Raw genomic sequence first — 17,276 nt, 5'->3', positions numbered from 1 at the left:
GTAAACCATTAGGTATGTGTTTGCCTATCTGTATGTTGTAGTTCTCATTAACCTTTTTTTCTTAACCACTTGTTAGCACTACAGGACTCTAATCATGGATTTAATTGCATTTGTTAATCCCGATGTAATCCAGAATCTTACCCTGTGTCAACATCCCGATCTAATCTGAAATCACTTCCCATTTCTGTCCCTTCACTGTTTTGATGACTTCTCTCTGCTCTCTTTTAAGGTTATGTTCTTCCTACTTTTCTTTATTGCACCATCACTGTGTTATTTTGTGTGTGCGTGTGTGCGTGTGTGAATATGGTCTCTTCTCTCTCCCTCTCTGGTATTGTGTGTGTGTATGTGTGCGTGCCTGTGTTTTGTGGTATTACAGTATGTGTGTGTGTGAGTGTAAGCGTTTTGTGGTATTGCAGTGTGTATGCATGTGTGCGCGTGAATGGTCTCTCCTCTCTGGTTTTGCCTGCGTGTGCGTGTGTATATGTATGCGCCTGCGTGTGCGCAGTCGTTAATGTTCTCTGTGCCGCTGGTTCTCTGACGCTGGCGTCCTGTGTTTCAGAGTTCCGCTCCCCCTCCCACATCAGCGGGCTGAACCGCTCCGCCTCCCTCAGCTGCACGGACCGCACCGACACCCTGTCCGTCAGCGGCAGCAACAGCCAGCTCAACAGCGCCCCCTCGCCGCAGTACACCCCCGACTTCTACGTGCGCGCGCTGTCCGATCTCCAGTACGTCAAGGTAAAGACCGCCGGTCACAGAAAGCGCGGGAGTCACTCACTCAGTACAACACGCCCTCGAACAGCCCTTAATCTACAGCCGTATATTAGGAGTAATCCACAATGATTTATTCGTTAAAAGGGAAAAATGTCCGCGCACGGAAATTTAAAGCTCCCAAGAATTTATTGAGTTAACAACGCAACCGAAACGAATCTTTGAATTTCGGTGTGTGGATATTTTTTTCCATTTCAGAGTTGACGTTTTATTTTTATTTTTATCCTGTATCTGAACTCAATTTGGGCTGGATGTGCACTATATTATCTCTCTTTTGCGTGCGTTAAAACCCTTTAACGCACACCCGGAGTGGATTATTCCTCTTGGTCATTGCCCAAATATTAAACTATAACGAGGGGTGGGTAATATTTTGGGGCAACTCATCCTTAAAATATAAACAATTTTGCTGGGGTTCACTGCGTACAAATTATTTGCTGGGCTCACTACTGTTACTATGGTTACATGAGTTGGTTAGCTGGCCGGGCAGTGAATGAATTTAGAATGGTGATTAAACTTGAGGTGAAATACGTGTGCGTTAAACGGTTTTAACGGTTTTTAACGGTCTTTATATAATTGTTGTTGTCTTGTCCGTGTCCTTTAATCATCTGCATTTGATTTCAATTGTTTTGTCTTAAATTTAAAAATTTAAGAAAAATCACTGTTTAAATTGTTTATCTCTGTTAAGCACTTTGTAACTTGCTTGGATATGTGCTATACAAATAAAGATTAATACATTTATTTATTATTATTAAAATAATAATAATTATTATTAATAATAATAATAATAATAATAATAATAATAAATATATTGCATTTCTGTAGTGTTTTTAAACTTTCACAGCATTTGACTGTTACTGTGGGAAACTTAACTTGACCCCCCCTCCCCCCCACCCCCCCACCCACCCCAGATTACGCGCTCGCAGTACCAGAACGGGCTGGTGGCGTCCCGCATGGACAGCACCCCCCAGTCCCCGGAGAGCGGGCACACGCGGCTGGACCTGCCCCTCACCCAGGCCCCCCCGGAGGTGGCCGAGAACGGGTCGGACGAGACCACGTCCCTCCTCAACGAGCAGAACTGCCAGTCCTCCCATCAATCAAACCACAACACCCATACAGAGAGCACCATCTGACAGGAGTGGGCGGGACCTAGCGGACCATGCGCAGACAAACACACACAGAGACACGCACATGGACACACACACACACACGCTGACACACACACACACGCTCACACACACACACACACATTTGGGAGGGCTATGGAGCTCCTCCCACCTCCTCCTCCTCCTCACCTCCTGTCTTCTACTTGAACCTGTGACACTCCACACCCTGTGGGGCCCAGGGCCTGAATTTGAGGCGTGGCCCTCGAAGAGGTGAAGCATCCTGGGTCTCACAGTCTCACCTGTCCCCTGGCCCTCACCTGGCAACGGGACAGAAACTCCAGAGATGTGTGTGTGTGTGTGTGTGTGTTTGTGTGTAAAGTTATGCATGGTAGGTTCTGCTGTTAGCCCAGTGTGTATGGGAGAAGGGACCATTAAGTGGAACAAGAGTTATGGTGAAAGTGTGAGTGTGTGAATGTGTGTGTGTGTGTGAGTGTGAGAGCATAGCAGGGTAAGGGGGGAAGTGGGTGGGGCAGTCTGACGTGTTATTCTTGCCCCACACCTTGACCATTTTTTTAGGCAGAACAATTTGTGGTTTTTTATAAACACATAGAAGTTTATTTTTCTCACTTTTTGTACAAAAAGGCACCTCAGAAATCAGCTTCCCGTTCAAGAGGGAAGCGGCGAATGCCTTTTCAGCCAGTTCCCCTTTGACAGCGCCTTCGTTTTTTTTCACGTCGGATACGCTTCGTTAGAGACCGGTCTTCGTTTATATTGTCGGATTTTCGTGTGTGTTCGTTCCCTCCAACCTGCTATCTCCTCCTCGCTCTTGTCTGTCGTCATGGCAACTCACACCGCTCAGGGAGACCAAAGAGGTGACACGCATCACACACCCCATAATAATCTGCGTTACCGCCTTTTCCGCTTTGCGACTATGGGTGCACGTGCCGTAAGGCTGAGGGACAGATGACATGATGCCGAATGTTAAAGTAGAAGCATGTAAAGTAAATCTGAAGTATATGATAATGTTGACTAATACAGTATCCACATGTATATATGTACGCAGTGCCTTGCAATAGTGTTCACCCTCTTCAGACGTTTCACAGTTTGTTGCCGTGGGAGTTTGCCACCCTGAAACAATAATGGCATTCTTTGGAGTATACAAAATCTGCTGAAAACCAATAATATTTTTAAAAAATGCTAATATTCTGTAAATAAATGAGATTGATAATGAAAATGAGAGTATGAATGTAAGTGTTCAGCAATTGCTATGACAACTGTAAATCTACCTTTGCGCTCAAATCCTAAATTTTTGGTGCAGTATGATAGGTCACAAGAGTAGGTGTTAAAACCTCTCTGTGTGCAACCAAAGAAGTTTCAATTTTACAATAATTAAATGTGTTTATCTCTGTAGGAGTTGAATGTCAGTGATAACTCTGATAGTGATACAACAAACCAACCACAAAGACCAAAGAGAAAGTGCGGGGAATGTCCAAAAAACATCCATTCAAAATCTCAGCCTTGGTTGCTGCCAAAGATTCTTTTACCTGAGTACTGTTTTAGGCAACTGTGTTTTATTTCCGGTTTTTCCTGACATTCAACTTCCAGTGCGCAAAAGTTTGATCGTTGTTAATAAAAAATAAGGTTTTAATAAAATTGTTTACATTATTTGTACTTCATCAAAATGTGACTACAATATTGGTAGGAGTTGGATACTTCTGCAAGGCACTATATATATACATATATATCTAAGACAGAGAGAAATATATTTATTGATTCCTTGATTCCATGTATGTTGTAAGTTTCAAAAAACCACCTATTGTGAATCTCCGTGGCAACATGTTTGAGTGCCTGGGTCTGTTTGTTTGTGACGTTTCTATGGAAAGTGGTCGCTAAGGCGCCTGCTGCCTGTTTGTGGTGAGGGTAGTTAAGGGGGCCTGATTGTCCCCAGAGCTGGCTAAGGATATGCCCGCAGCAGAGTGGCAGGTCGCTGCAGTTGGCTGCTCCTTAAGCGACGTTGATTTGGAGAACTTGTGGGTGCTTTTATTATTTTTTTAAAACTGATCCCGGCTGAGCAGTGAGCCCTGTCCTGATGGAGAGACGGGCGGCCTTGGGTGCGATTCGGGTGGAAAAGCTTTAGGAGCGCGTTGGTCGCTGGCCGTCGAGCCCGCAGAATGCATCCGGAACTATACACACGTGTACGTGTGTGTGTGTGTGTGTGTATGTGTGCAGATACAGTATGTATACATGTGTGTGTGTGTGCGTGCATGTACGTGTGCTTGTGTGTGCATGCGTGTGTGTGTATATTTTAATATATACGCATATACACACACACTCACATACACACAAATATAATAAAGATTTACTGTATTTATTTTTCATAAGATTTAAGTTGTATATTTTTGTGATTTTTTTTTTTTTTTGCATTGTAAATTCTGTCTGTATTTTATAATCTTCCGTTTTATCAACAATATTCTTTTTCCTTTGTGACACGATGAGTTTTCACTGTTATGAAATTCCCTGCATCTCGTGTAAACTGAGCAGCTGTGTAGCTCCAAGTCGGACCCACTCCAGTGCAAAGATGACTCCCACCTGGACCGACCAGCTCCCTCATGCCTGGCTCCTTCATGGCCAATCGCGATCAGAGGGCGGTGCTCAGTTAAACCGCTCTTTGATGTGATTGGTGGATCCGCCCAGCAAACGTGATGGAAGTCAGATTTGACTCACCACTGTGATTTGTTTGACGTTGGTGACCACCATTTTGTCCTGAGATCCCAGTCTTTGTAGCGGGCACGGATTCGGAGAGAAACTGGCGTTTTAAATTCCGTTTGAGTGGAGAAGGGCGGAGTTTACTCCGCTCCTCTGGCGTGGGCCGGGTGCTTCACGAGCTCCCTGTCTGTTCTGGCCCTCGCTGAGATCATGAAACTGAACTGGACTGTTGCTTTCCTGGTGGGGAAATGACTAAGCACTTTTTCTTTCTTTTTCTTTTTTTTTTTTTCCAAAATCCATACCGATTTTATGTTCTTCTGTTCTCTCGTTAAGCTTTTATTTGAGATTTGGGGGCTGAGGGTGGGGATTGAGGAGTCCTGTTTATGGACAGATTTTTTTTCAATTTGGACACATTTCTTTCCACATCTTGTTACAGAAACTTTTGCTAGTCTTACGCTTTGAGTAAGTTGGACTCATCCGGACAACTGAACACTAGACCTTGTGTATCCCAAAGACCTGCCAGTCATTACAGAGTTCAGCTGGGACAAGGCATGGCAGAACTCATCAGTAACTGAGCATAGTATACTCCCACATGCCGCATTTGTGTGCCTCTGGTGTGACTGACAGGATCCAGCCTGCTTTGGACCTCTGGCTTTGGTTAACCGTCTCTGTTGTTGTAGTGACTCTGACTGTCCACAGGGTGGTGCTCCTTCCCAGCTCTGAGGTGTAGAGAATTCCAGTGCAGTGTGCCATTCCATTAAGAATGTGTTGACCATACTGTGTGATGTGGGGGTAGTTTTTTTTTTTTGTTCGTTTTGTTTTTTTTTGGCGGGGGGAGGCAGGGTTACACTTGATGATTTCCTTTTAACGGGCTTCAACTTGCCTGTAGTTATTCTTTGCCAGACTTTTTTCTAACCACTGTTGGGTTTGGTTCACCCACGTCTTCACAAACTGGTTCTATTTTTTTTTGTTTTTCTTCTTTTTGATTGGTTGTATAATGACAGGAGCTCCATTAAAATGTAGTCCTTGTGAGAGGTGGACATTCATTCAAAAAAAAAACAAAAAAAACAATGTGCAATGGGTGTCTTTCTCATGCAGAAACTAGTTCAAATGTAAACTGAGAAAGGTGTGAACACAAAGAATGAGGTATATCATCCTCTGATATACTTTTACAATAAAATATCTCCCGTAACCAGATAGCCTCTTTTTCGAGGAATACGAAGGAAGGTGAACTGGCACGGCTGCCGTCTGTCTTAAATAACACTGAAATCGGGACGCTTCTCTCAGTCCGTTAATCGCAGTCTCTCGTCTCGTCCCTGCACCCCCACGCTGAACGAGTTTACCCTCCTAATGCACGCGGGCGTGACCCTGGCCAACGCGGGAGCGCGAAGCTGCTGGTCTGCCAGTCTTAAGTGCAGAAGAGTCCTGCCCAAGTCGAAGCCACCGCCGCCGATGATGATGACGATGATGATGATGTTCTCGTCACGTCCGGTCGTCTTCAAAGACGCCGCTTGCGGGCGCAGAGGGGGGCGTGTCGGGCGCCAGTCGAGGAGGGGAAGTCCTGCCTGTCGTGTTTGGGTGCGTTTCCTCACTTAAGTGGTTGAGTCAGTGACGGGCTAAATCGGGGGGCGTGTCTAGCTGAATGCCGAGGGGGGGCGCAGCGTCTGCGGCGGGGTTTTTGTGGTTTCCTGTCAGACGGCTGCCAGTTAAAGGCCTTGAGAGCAAGGAGGCGTGTGGATTCCTCAGCCAATCAGGTGGCTTAAATGAAACAGTTGACATGAGGACACCTCAAAAAACCAGCAGGCTCTGCGCCCCCCCCCCCGGGACTGGAGTTTGACACCTGTGGGCCAAAGGGTCCGCCTGCGCTCTCTTTCCAGGGCCTAAAGCGGTCACTGTAAATGGACTGCATTCATATAGCGCTTTTATCCAAAGCGCTTTACAATTGATGCCTCTCATTCGCCAGAGCAGTTAGGGGTTAGGTGTCTTGCTCAAGGACACTTCGACATGCCCAGGGCGGGGTTTGAACCGGCAACCCTGCGACTGCCAGACAATCGGTCTTACCTCCTGAGCTATGTCGCCCCACTGTACTGTTAGTATGAACCGCGAAACCCTGCAGGCCTGGAGAACGGGTGGTCTGAAGCTCTGGTTTAGTGCAGCACGCGTGAGAACTGTGCCCTGCTGCAGAAGACCGGGGGCTGTGCGCTCCTGCCTCCTCTCAGGTGATGTCTGGGCCCGATGCCTTTCACACAATGTACTTACAAAACTGAAACCTGCACCCTTTTCGGATAAGACTGGGGACCCCTGTCCTGAGGGGAAATTAAAAGCCCCCCCACCCCTCACAGTGCGTTTCGGTGGTGGGGTGGTGGGGGGGTTAGGGTAATGATCTAATGGATAAATGCGCTTTCCTTTATATTCCCTCATGACTAAATTAATGTGTAAATACTGTTTTGTAATTACGGTCTTGAGTTTTGACGGAGAGAGAAGTTATTAATAAACCCAAGATATATTTCTCTATTTAAATTAATGCCTTGTCTTGTTTTATTTGTAGATGTTAGACCATGGATACTGAAGTCTGGACCTCAAATCCAAATCCGGCCCTGGTTTTCTTTTCCCCCAGGTAATTAACTGAACAACTGGTGCTACTGATTGGCCAGGCTGGATTCACACCTGACTCACAGGTAAAGGGAGGGTGGAAAACCAGCAGTTATTGGACCTTAAGGGCCATGATTTGAGTAACAGGGTGTTCGACACTAAGACCCAGTCCCAATTCATCTCCTAAGCACTCCACCTACAGGCTAACACTCATTTAGCACGTTCACAAGAATGTCCATCTTGTACAAGGGTTGTCCCAGAACTGCCAAATTTCCGCGAGAGGTCAGCTTGTGGCTGTTTGGTTCTCTGATTTCCTCAGACCTGGGTCAAATACTTTTCTACGCTTTACTGACCTTTACTGTCTGGTGTATTGGAACCAATTAAATCCTCTCAATAAGCGGAAACCCTACCTTCCGGTCATATCGGCAGGCTCAATAGAGCACAGAAAAGCGTTGGAATCCACGACAACATGCGCACTTGACCCAAGTCTGGATATTCTCAACGAGGAAATGAAAGTGCTGACCTAGCAGGCGTTGGGTTGCATAATGCCCTTGCCAGAGTCGTAACTGCATGGCAGAGCGTAACCACATCTAAATGCAATTTGACTGCCATGCCTTTCTAAGAAATGCCAATGATCATGGTAATTGAGGTATTGTCTTGTTTGCGTGTTGTCTCAGAAGATGCGAATTTCGTCCGTTGAAGTGTATCGGTATCATAACACCAATCTAAGTTGCACTAATCATTCATTATTTGTAAAGCAAATGTGGTGGTTCAAGGTTCTGGTTCGTCAGAGCAGACCGAAAGTGCGTCCCACACACCTGCTACCGTCGCATGTATTTGATCAGTTTTTTAAGCCGTGCTGTTCTTGAGCGGCTTGGTGTGCTCCAGGGTTTACGGGGAATGGTGCGATAAACGAAACAAAAAAAACCTCCAGGCAGCGGCAGTTCTGGGCCCAAAAAACACCTCGTTAATGAGCGAGGTCAGAGGAGAATGGGCAAACTTGTTTGAGCAAACAACAAAAAAACGTCACAAATGCTCCTTTGGGATGAGGTGGAACGGGAGTTTCACAGATGAACGAGATAGAATCTGCAGGAACTGCATGATGCTGGTGATTTGGCATAGGCCAAAGTCCCTGAGGACTTCCCTCCAGCACCTTGTTGAATCCGTGCCGTGAAGATTCCAGTCTGTTCTGGAAGCAGAAGTGGGTCCTACCTGGTACTATATACTCACCAACCACTTAATTAGATACACCTATCTGGCACAGGCATACGAGAGAAAATACATGCGTTACACAGGTATATACCTGTATCTCAATCCATATCCGTATACTTTAGGAGTTTTAATTCAGGACTTTAATAGCCGGGTGAACGAGAATCAATACAACTGCAAGAAATTAGCAAAATGATTGCGACAGAACAGAAGCCACGTCCGGTGAAACGTGAGAACTGAAAAAGAACTGGAGCGAACCGCATCCTCCCTAAAATTTACGTTTACGAAACATCCTGTTACGCACTCTCCTGGACGCGTTTCAGCGTATTATATATTCTCCTCAACATTCGCCGCTTCCTCTTTCGCCCCCAGGATGTGGCGCGATGTCACGTAACTCCTCTTTGTTTCTCGCACAAAAGCCCAAACAATACCTGCGTGTACCCTGCTTGGACTGGGTACGTGTAGTAGGATTGCTTCGGACGGTTGGGGGATAGGTGGATATCCTAACTTGGGATGGGAATTGGACAAATACAAGTCCCTTGTTGGGTGCCAATTTTTTTTTTTTTTTTCTAAGCACAGACGCCTTTTTACTTCATAATTTAAAAGAATTCCACCGCACACACGTTCACTACATGTTGTGGAATTAGAAAATTTTCCACGGTACACCTGGTCTGTACACCGGTTTAAAAACAATAAAAACTGGCACAGGACTGGGGCAGCCCCCTCCCATGCCGAAACTCTGGGAACGGTTTATGCCAGTCGCTCAATGTCTTCAAAATACGGGCGCTGATTCATTGAAAAGGCGCTGACGAAACTGTCCCCCCTCAACGATTTTTTTTAAACGTAATGAACAACAATGACAAGGTGTGACTGTGATACACCGGCTCAGCCACTTCTGTAGCGAATTACTCGCGCCGTCGGGCGCGTGCATGCCACGCAGCTCCGGGGCATCGAACATGAGAAATCCTTACTCCGTTTCCTCCATAAACCTCAGGCCACACCTGGTCTGGTTGCATCACAGCATTTCACAACATCCTAGGTTATAAAATTGTATTAAGTGGACATAAATATACAACACATAGTGTCAACTTTGTCATAATAAATATTAGGGAGAGCAATTGGAAATGTGGACAAACTGAGTTAATGTTACTAGATACTGGCTAATTAAAGAGTATCTAAAAATACTGATTAAAATGCTTAGGCTTAAATTGTATCCAAATGTCTAAGTATAAAAGAAAAACACTATGTAATTACATAATAATGTAATTGTAATAAATTATACAAAATTTATATAAAACAATTTGGTCACCATACTTAAAATGTTTGCCTGCATCTTGGACATCTTGTTTTTATTTATTTATTTATTTATTTATTTATTTATTTATTTATTTATTATTCACATATTCTGTATTCAAGTTATCCAGGTAAATCTCTTCAAATTAACATCCGGCATATTAACCTGGCATTTGCATTGTGCACTGAAACTGGATTTGCCACAAATCCGGGTGGAGCAGGAAGCAAGCGCAGCGGAAATCCTGGAGTTTCCTATTGTTGTAATGACATAGGAGAAGATTTAACTTCTGTAAACTGAATAAAAGCAAGATAGAGAAATTGCAGAAGAACCCATAAAAACATTTTACCCCCAATTTCGCAAATACTGTCACAAATAAACAACTGAGCTCATTCTTTGTTTGATCCAAATGATGAGAAATGTACTTTTATGACAGGCAAATTTTTAAAAAATCCAATATTCTCCAGTCTTAACAAATGTGTTTGGTCACAACATTTGTAATGAGTGCTTGTTTTTGAGTTTTGCACGCTTAATCTACAAATCACAAATGACCGTGACATTTTGCGCACGTAAAGCACGCAAACCCGTGAACGACCTTTAATAATCTTTAAATTCTGGTTTACTATGGCGCATTTTCTCAAATAAATCGTTCAGCAAGGCACGGCAGCGGCTACAACTGAAAATGGCAGGCAAGCGAAACAGTAAAAACATTACACGTCTAATACAGCTGACTAGACAGGCGATCGGTCGTATAGGCATGGTGTAGAGGTAAGCATATTCTCACGTGAAGTTCGTGCTTAAATCACCACGCTGACAACGTACATTCAATTTACTATCAAATATGCGCGTGCGAACGTTTTAGACGAGGCGCATCTCAAAAGGAAGCGGGAAAAAAAATATATTAGAAGACAGAAGTACACAGTCATGCCTTGCACTAACCCAAGGACGGAAAGGAGGTCAATCAAACAAAGAACCGAATAAATTGATAAATAATATTTCCAATATTGCATCTGAACATTAATGGCAAAGCGTTATTACCTGGTTCATCATCGCCATAATAATAATAATAATAATAATAATAATAATAATAATAATAATAATAATGTTATTATTATCATTATTAGTGATTGTAGTAGTAGTGGTGGTGTGTTGATGAACAGATTAATAATACTCTGGTATTAATGTACAAGCGTAGTAATAGAAACATCACTGTTCCCCATAATTTTTTTTAGTATTTTAGCATTTAAAAAAAAATATTATCAGTTATTTGTCCATATCAGTGCCACCTAGCAAATTAACTCAAATGACTGGGAAGAACCCAGGGAGCGATTCAGACTGTTTGCTCTATGCAGTCAGAACACAACTCCAGTGGAATTTTACTGGAGAAAGTGCAGCTTGTCACTGTGTTAAAACCTGTAGTTTCCCAATTAAAAAAATGGTTTGTCAATAATGAAATGTTGGTGCCACGCCAAGCCTTAAGGGGCCTGACCGCGTATTCGAGCTGAGCCGACGTAATATAGAATGTTAGTCAGAGGTATCATCATCGGACGTAGTTTACTATGAGAGTGGTTTCCAGAGTGTGTTTATATGTGTATGCATTTCATTGGGTTTCTTTAGAAGGTCAGATTGCAACGGCTAAGCTTGAAAAACCACAGATTTTACAGAGAAGGCATAAAAATAAAAACAAAACAAAACAAAAAAAACACTACTTTTCTATTTACTGCTGTGTCTTAACGCTCTCAATAATGAGAGACTAACAATCTTCATTGATATCAAAACTTTACTTGTGCCCAACTTTACTTCTGCCCATATATATATATATATATATATTCTGAACTAGTGTAATTGAGGCCTCTTCTCTGTGTTGAGAATACACGTTGGGAAAAGGGAAGTGTAGAAACAGACGGAAGCCCTTTCTTTCCAAATATAAGATATTTCATTTATCATTTTTTTTTTCATTTTGTAAATTTGTAAAATTCCTCTACTGCGATTCCTTCCTTAAAGAATTTCCTCCACTGCATTTTGGAGTAGATTAAGAAATAATCAAACATTTCTGCTTTAATTTTGCAAAACAAATTTTTGTAATGACCTCTCGGTGTGAACAGATGTTTTCAACTGACTACTTTTTTTTACTCTACAACACCTTACCAAGTATTACTTTTTATTTCCTAACTTAGAGATAACAGCATTTTTCAACATTTGCACGTATGAGACTGTTGAGCAGCGCGTGAAATAAAAGCAGAAATCGCGCCCTGCTTGTTGAGGCTCTGCCACTGGTCATTGACCCACAGCCTATTGTCTGACATTTCTGACGAGGGTGTGGATGTTTGTACGGCCAGATCTGATACGGTCCTGTATCCTCCTTGTTGACCTCGGCCAATGTCCATGAATGTGACCGTGACCACTATACCAACCCTGATCTTCAATTTCTTATTTTCACGTAAAGCCACTGCTGCTTCTATTTCTCGCGAGACTGGCCTTAACGCAGGCATATCGGGTGTATAGGCCACTTAGATATACGGAAGTGATTATGAGTTTTGTATTTTTATATTTACATGGAAAATTGGCCGTAAGATTTTAATTTTACAGCTAAGTGTGCCGTACTGCGGTGAGACTCCCCTTCCCTTTTCCACCTCAAAAACCTTCTCAAAAAAAGCTGTTAAAACTCACTTGAAAATAACATTCAACGCGTAATTTACCTGCCACCTTTATTACCTGTGTTTTTTGTTACTCAATTATGTTGTCCTCTTGTTTGCTTTTCTCACGTTTGCTTGATTTTATTGTTTAAAGACTGTTGTTTTCTGTCTTTATCTGCTTTGATTTTGAACTTTTTTAATTACGTCGCAAGGCAATAATAAATACATAAAACGTATCATAATGATCGTTCGAATGGTCAGTGTGACTGAACTATGAAATGAACTTTTCCATTTCCACTAATCCGATTTGACACCTATGCTACTGGAATGGTCTTTCCGCAGAACGATCAAACGATCTGCTGTTGTGATCCGTGCATTGTTGGCGCGTTGGGAAATCACGTGGGGAAATTCCCTGTCCGCAGTAAGCTCAATAAATACCGCGAGGAGCCATCCTTCAGTCAGATTGCTCTAGTAGCTCGACTGAACTACACAGCTCTACATCGAAGCTGAGGATTTAACCACACTTCTCTACGATTACAAGTATGTACTCGACAATTGGGATCTTTTTCAACTGACTGTCATGGCTTCTATTGTTTTTACTTCGTTTGTTAAATCGATCATAGTTTTCTTACCATATAGCCTATTTTGCGAAGTTTTTAAATGAGTGACGAACAAAAACATTGCTTTGTATTGTTCTTGCAGATTTCCCAAAACCTGCAACATGGAATTCAACACTGTTTGCATTGACTTTAAAAAGGTGAGACCATATATCTAAACTAACCGGCAACCGATAACACTATAATGAAATATTCTTAAGTTAAAATATGTTAACCAAAAGAGCATTACCGCAACACTTTGTTTAGCATCATGGGAGAAATACACGCATAAATGTGTTGATACGTTCCTCTTATTCTTGGAGTGTAAACGGATTTTTTGATCCGCGGTAGCGGTTATATTAGTGTTGATGTACAGCATCCAGGGTTCGAGTTATAAACTAATCTGAGTTTTGTGGGGGTCTCTAAAATAACTAACGTTAGGGTTGGAGATAAATAAATAATAGCCTAATGGGTGCGCTTTTTTATATACAAAAATACACACTTAATTACACACTTAATTTTCACCATTTGAACGCACACAATTTACAGCCTGCTTCTCTAAGGCCTCTTCCACTGCCGTTCTCTTCTGCTGATTCTCTTCTGCCGCTCTTGCTCCGTAGCAGCAGAGGTAGTGCTAGCTGTCATGCTAGCAGGTGAATTCCTCCACGTCGCTCTGGATAAGAGCGTCTGCCAAATGCCTGTAATGTAATGTAATGTAATGTAATTCCAGTTGTCTAAAGCTGTTTTTAGTTTCTTTGTGAAAAAAACCGAAACTAGCCAGGCTTGTAGACCCCGTCGGCAGCAGCGGCCTTTTTTTCGGCGGCATGGTAGCTAGTCTATACTACTACTTTCTAGTCAATATATTATAAAGATAATGTTGGCTGATGCATGTAGTGGCTTCTTCTTCCAAATGGGTTCGAACGTTTGCGGCTCGCGCGCTCTCAACAGGAACGGGCGTAGTTCGCGCAATATTCTACTGCGCACTATGGTTGCTTGGTGGTGAAGTGCAGCCATACTGTCATTCACGAGAGAATATGGTGCGTTTAGTTCTTTTGGAAAACATGGTTCTTTTAGGATATTTATCTCGTTTACGTAAGTAATACTCATTACATTGAAAAGTGCATTATTTCTGATTAAAATAATGGTTGTTGGTAATGTATTAGCTAGCGACCCCCCCCCACAGATGTATGATTTTACTGCTTTCATGGGAGCTCAGCTCCCACTGGCTCCCACAGAACTCGAACCCTGAGACAGCATCCATGTACACGTTTGGAGAAAGGCCGGAACACTCACGCATCCTAAATGCATCAAAATAAATCTTTTTTTTTTGTTTTGTTTTGCCTTCCTCTAAAAGACCCCAGGCTACGACCACGAAGGGCTGCAGCTGGAGGTGTCCCAGCACGCGCACGGCTTTCGCCGTTTCGCCAACATCGTCGTCGCCGTGCAGCGAATGAAGCACCGCCACGCTCCCCGCGGCACGGAGTTCAGCGACGACGAGCTGATCAGCATCCTGCTGGAGAACGTGATTGAAGGTAGGCTTTACCCGCCGGACCAAGCCCGGGTCGAGAGTGTCGCGCAGGCGTAGAAACGGGATGCGCTTGCCCACTTCGCTCCAGCGCCGTAAAGTCCACGAGACTTCACTGGGCCGTCTTCGCCCGCCCCAAAAAGTAGTACAGTAGGAAATTGCAGCGGTGGGATTGCTTTGTCTTTTGTTAATCGGCCTGCCCTTCTGCACCCCCCCCCCCGCCCCTTACAGAGCGCGTGACGCCAGTGGTGCTGGTGGACACTATAGAGAGCAGGCCCAGCGTGTTCAGGAGCACCGAGGTAGTAACGCACAGCGTGTGCGACCGCGATCAGAAGGGCTTCGTGCTGAAGCAGGCTCCCCTGGAGCTGCAGGCGGTGGTGCTGCAGGGCGGCAACATGGATCTCAAAGGTAAGCCTTCACAAAAGCACAGGCAGCCCCCTCCCGATGGCTTGGAGGGGTGCGCAGAGTCATGTAGAGTTCGGCTTCAATTATTACCTCTTTTTTTTTTTTTTTTTTTTCTAAACGGAAACATTTTATAGCAGTTAACACTCAGCAAAATGTTAGTGTCAAACGACTGTTATAGTACACTTTTAAACCTTGTGCACTCATAAGAACACTTGAATTAACACCGAACAGTCTACTGTGCAATTGCATAGTCGATGCACTCAGAAATATGTCATGTTGATTATGGATTGATGGGCGTGTTTGTCTCTGCTTTTTTTTTTCAGTGAATTTGAACCTGTCGACCTACGTGTCCCGCAGCTTCACTGACAGCCAGAGACGACCTGTTGCTTTGGGGATCGCAGGATGCAATCTCTATCTGTCCTGCTCGGAGGCTGGGGGAGACCCCATCCTGCAGCTGGAGGTAAACGCATTCTGTCATTTTTAAAAAATCTACGTTAGTCTGCACTCCACTGAGATGGTGTCTTAGAGACGCTTGGGTTTTCCATCTTTTGAGATATCAAAGCTGCAGACCCACTTAATTCAAGTGACTGTATCTATCTATCTATCTGTTCTATGCAATCTATCCACAGTAAGTCTTGAGTCACTCATTTTTTAACTTTAACATGACAAGCATCCAAACGCTTGAGATGGCGCCAAACCATTAAATTCCTATGGAGGGAGCGTTGATGCCCGACGTGGCAGAAACATTAAGCCCGGTGTACTGCACAGTGCCAAGTTGGTGTTCCTCAAAGTTCGAATCGTTTGAACTTTGAGCTTGTTTGAACCTGACATTTTTCGTAGCACGTCCAATCACATCACAGCTTTGTATGAAGCTGGCAAAAGTAAACGTGGAAGATTAAAAAAATAAATAAAATAAAAAAGTAGCCTTACACCGCAGACAACCTACGACTATCACCGCTTGTTACAGCAGCCTTCCTGGATGGATGATGTCATGTTTCGAGACTTCTCATCGCCTGGTCACCGCCTTGCTTGCCGTTAAAGGCAGCGTTCGATGCTTGTCGTGCGAACGCGGCACTAGGTGGCGATCTGTCGCTGAGAACGTGCTCGAAGACACGAGCTCCTGTCGCGAGTCTGTGCTGACAAAGCCCGCGTGTTCCGTGTCCTTCCTCAGGAGGTGACCGACGCCGACGTGCTGAAGACCATCGACGCGCAGGGGGAGATGGCTCGCTTCCTCTTCCTGAAGAGGGACGAGGGCTTCGGCGCCACCACCCTGGAGTCGCTGAAGTTCCGCGACTGGTTCATCAGCACGGCGGTGGAGGACAGGAGGCCCGTGGAGATGAGCAAGGAGGAGGCGTCCGCGCGCCTCACCACCTTCGCCGTCAAACCGCTCTGATCTCCTGCGAGGATCGCAAGCCTCCGCAGAGACACGGGCCGTGCCACGTGCTCTCACAACCGGTCAAAAAAAAAACAACAATTCCCCAGCCCCGTTCTTCGTATGTACTAAGTACAGCCATCGCTGGGGGCGTTTATTTAATATTTATATTTAAGTATTTATTTGATACTTTTTGAGTCTGTCTCAAAGGAGGTTCAGCCACTAGGTGGTGCTGTCTGGTCTTTACTGGCCAGCCTGTTTGTGTGAAATTGGCTGGACTTGTGTTCCAAGATCTTCACATTCCACATGGAAATGGCCTTTTGTAAAAATAAATTATATTTATTTATTATTTATATTGCGCATTTATTTATTATTTACTAATTCTTTGTGAATTATGAACTGTAACTTAAGCATTTTAAATTATTTATCTGACAGGTCAGCTTTAATGCACATGGTGTATGTAGTAATGTGTCATTTTGTAATAATAAATTATTTTATAATTCCTAATTGTGTGTTGATATTGTTACTTTATACATTGTGAATACCGTATTAGATGCATATTTCAGTGGTGTCCCTTGCAAGTTGTCAGTTTGGCCTCCATATGGGGGGGTGGGAGTAGGGGGGGGGTGGTTTTTCAAAACTTTAAATCTGGATGGAAATCCGGAATCATCCATGTAATGGAATGATTGTTATTCCGATCCAGTATCATTTCTGCTGGGATTATTGATTATTTTCTGGTCTTTGAAAAAAAAAAAAAAAAGAATAACGTTCGATCATTCTGGTCGATCATTCTATAAAACGGTGAAGATCCAGATCCTGGTTTGAATAAACACCCGCCATCTGCTGGGCAGGTAATGTAACTACAATTCATTATCCAAGTGGGTGATGATAATTTTGGAAATGGGCAGGGATATTGTTAAGTGTCATTAATGGTTTAAAGATTTATTAAGATGAGCATCTTTAGTTTAATACATGTCTGTTTCAGGGTAAAGAGCGTTTCGTATTGCTGTCAGTTCACTCTGATTTCTTTAAATTCACTTTCTCCCAGCGAATGGTCACTGCAGATGGGTTGG

The 17,276-nt window shown here is 43.7% G+C and overlaps 2 protein-coding genes across 4 annotated transcripts in view; both read left to right on the top strand.

The window, feature by feature from the left end:
* Positions 1–2,736, top strand: part of LOC118206809 (metal transporter CNNM4) — a 27,149-nt gene extending 24,413 nt beyond the window's left edge. For both annotated transcript variants that reach the window (XM_035379893.1, XM_035379892.1), the window contains 2 exons: positions 560–735; positions 1,677–2,736. In XM_035379893.1, the coding sequence (XP_035235784.1) occupies positions 560–735; positions 1,677–1,898 (398 nt within the window). In that variant the 3' untranslated portion in view covers positions 1,899–2,736. The remainder of the gene's footprint in view (positions 1–559; positions 736–1,676) is intronic.
* A 1,480-nt stretch (positions 2,737–4,216) lies between these two features.
* LOC118207102 (interleukin-1 beta-like) lies at positions 4,217–16,710 on the top strand. Of its 2 annotated transcripts, XM_035380402.1 has the most exons (8): positions 4,217–6,155; positions 7,126–7,194; positions 12,648–12,845; positions 13,008–13,062; positions 14,256–14,433; positions 14,658–14,834; positions 15,155–15,291; positions 16,003–16,710. In XM_035380402.1, exons 4-8 carry the CDS (start codon positions 13,027–13,029, stop codon positions 16,222–16,224), a joined length of 750 nt encoding a protein of 249 aa, XP_035236293.1. In that variant the 5' UTR covers positions 4,217–6,155; positions 7,126–7,194; positions 12,648–12,845; positions 13,008–13,026; the 3' UTR covers positions 16,225–16,710. The 2 variants fall into 2 exon arrangements, with proteins under 2 accessions (XP_035236293.1, XP_035236294.1); XM_035380403.1 differs by lacking the exons at positions 4,217–6,155; positions 7,126–7,194 and having other exon boundaries at positions 12,614–12,845.
* Positions 16,711–17,276: the final 566 nt, after the last annotated feature.

The sequence above is a fragment of the Anguilla anguilla genome, chromosome 10, assembly GCF_013347855.1.
Source record: "Anguilla anguilla isolate fAngAng1 chromosome 10, fAngAng1.pri, whole genome shotgun sequence".
Lineage (NCBI taxonomy): Eukaryota > Metazoa > Chordata > Actinopteri > Anguilliformes > Anguillidae > Anguilla > Anguilla anguilla.
The sequence above is the reverse complement of the archived record's forward strand: the minus strand, read 5'-3'. Positions and strand labels throughout refer to the sequence as shown.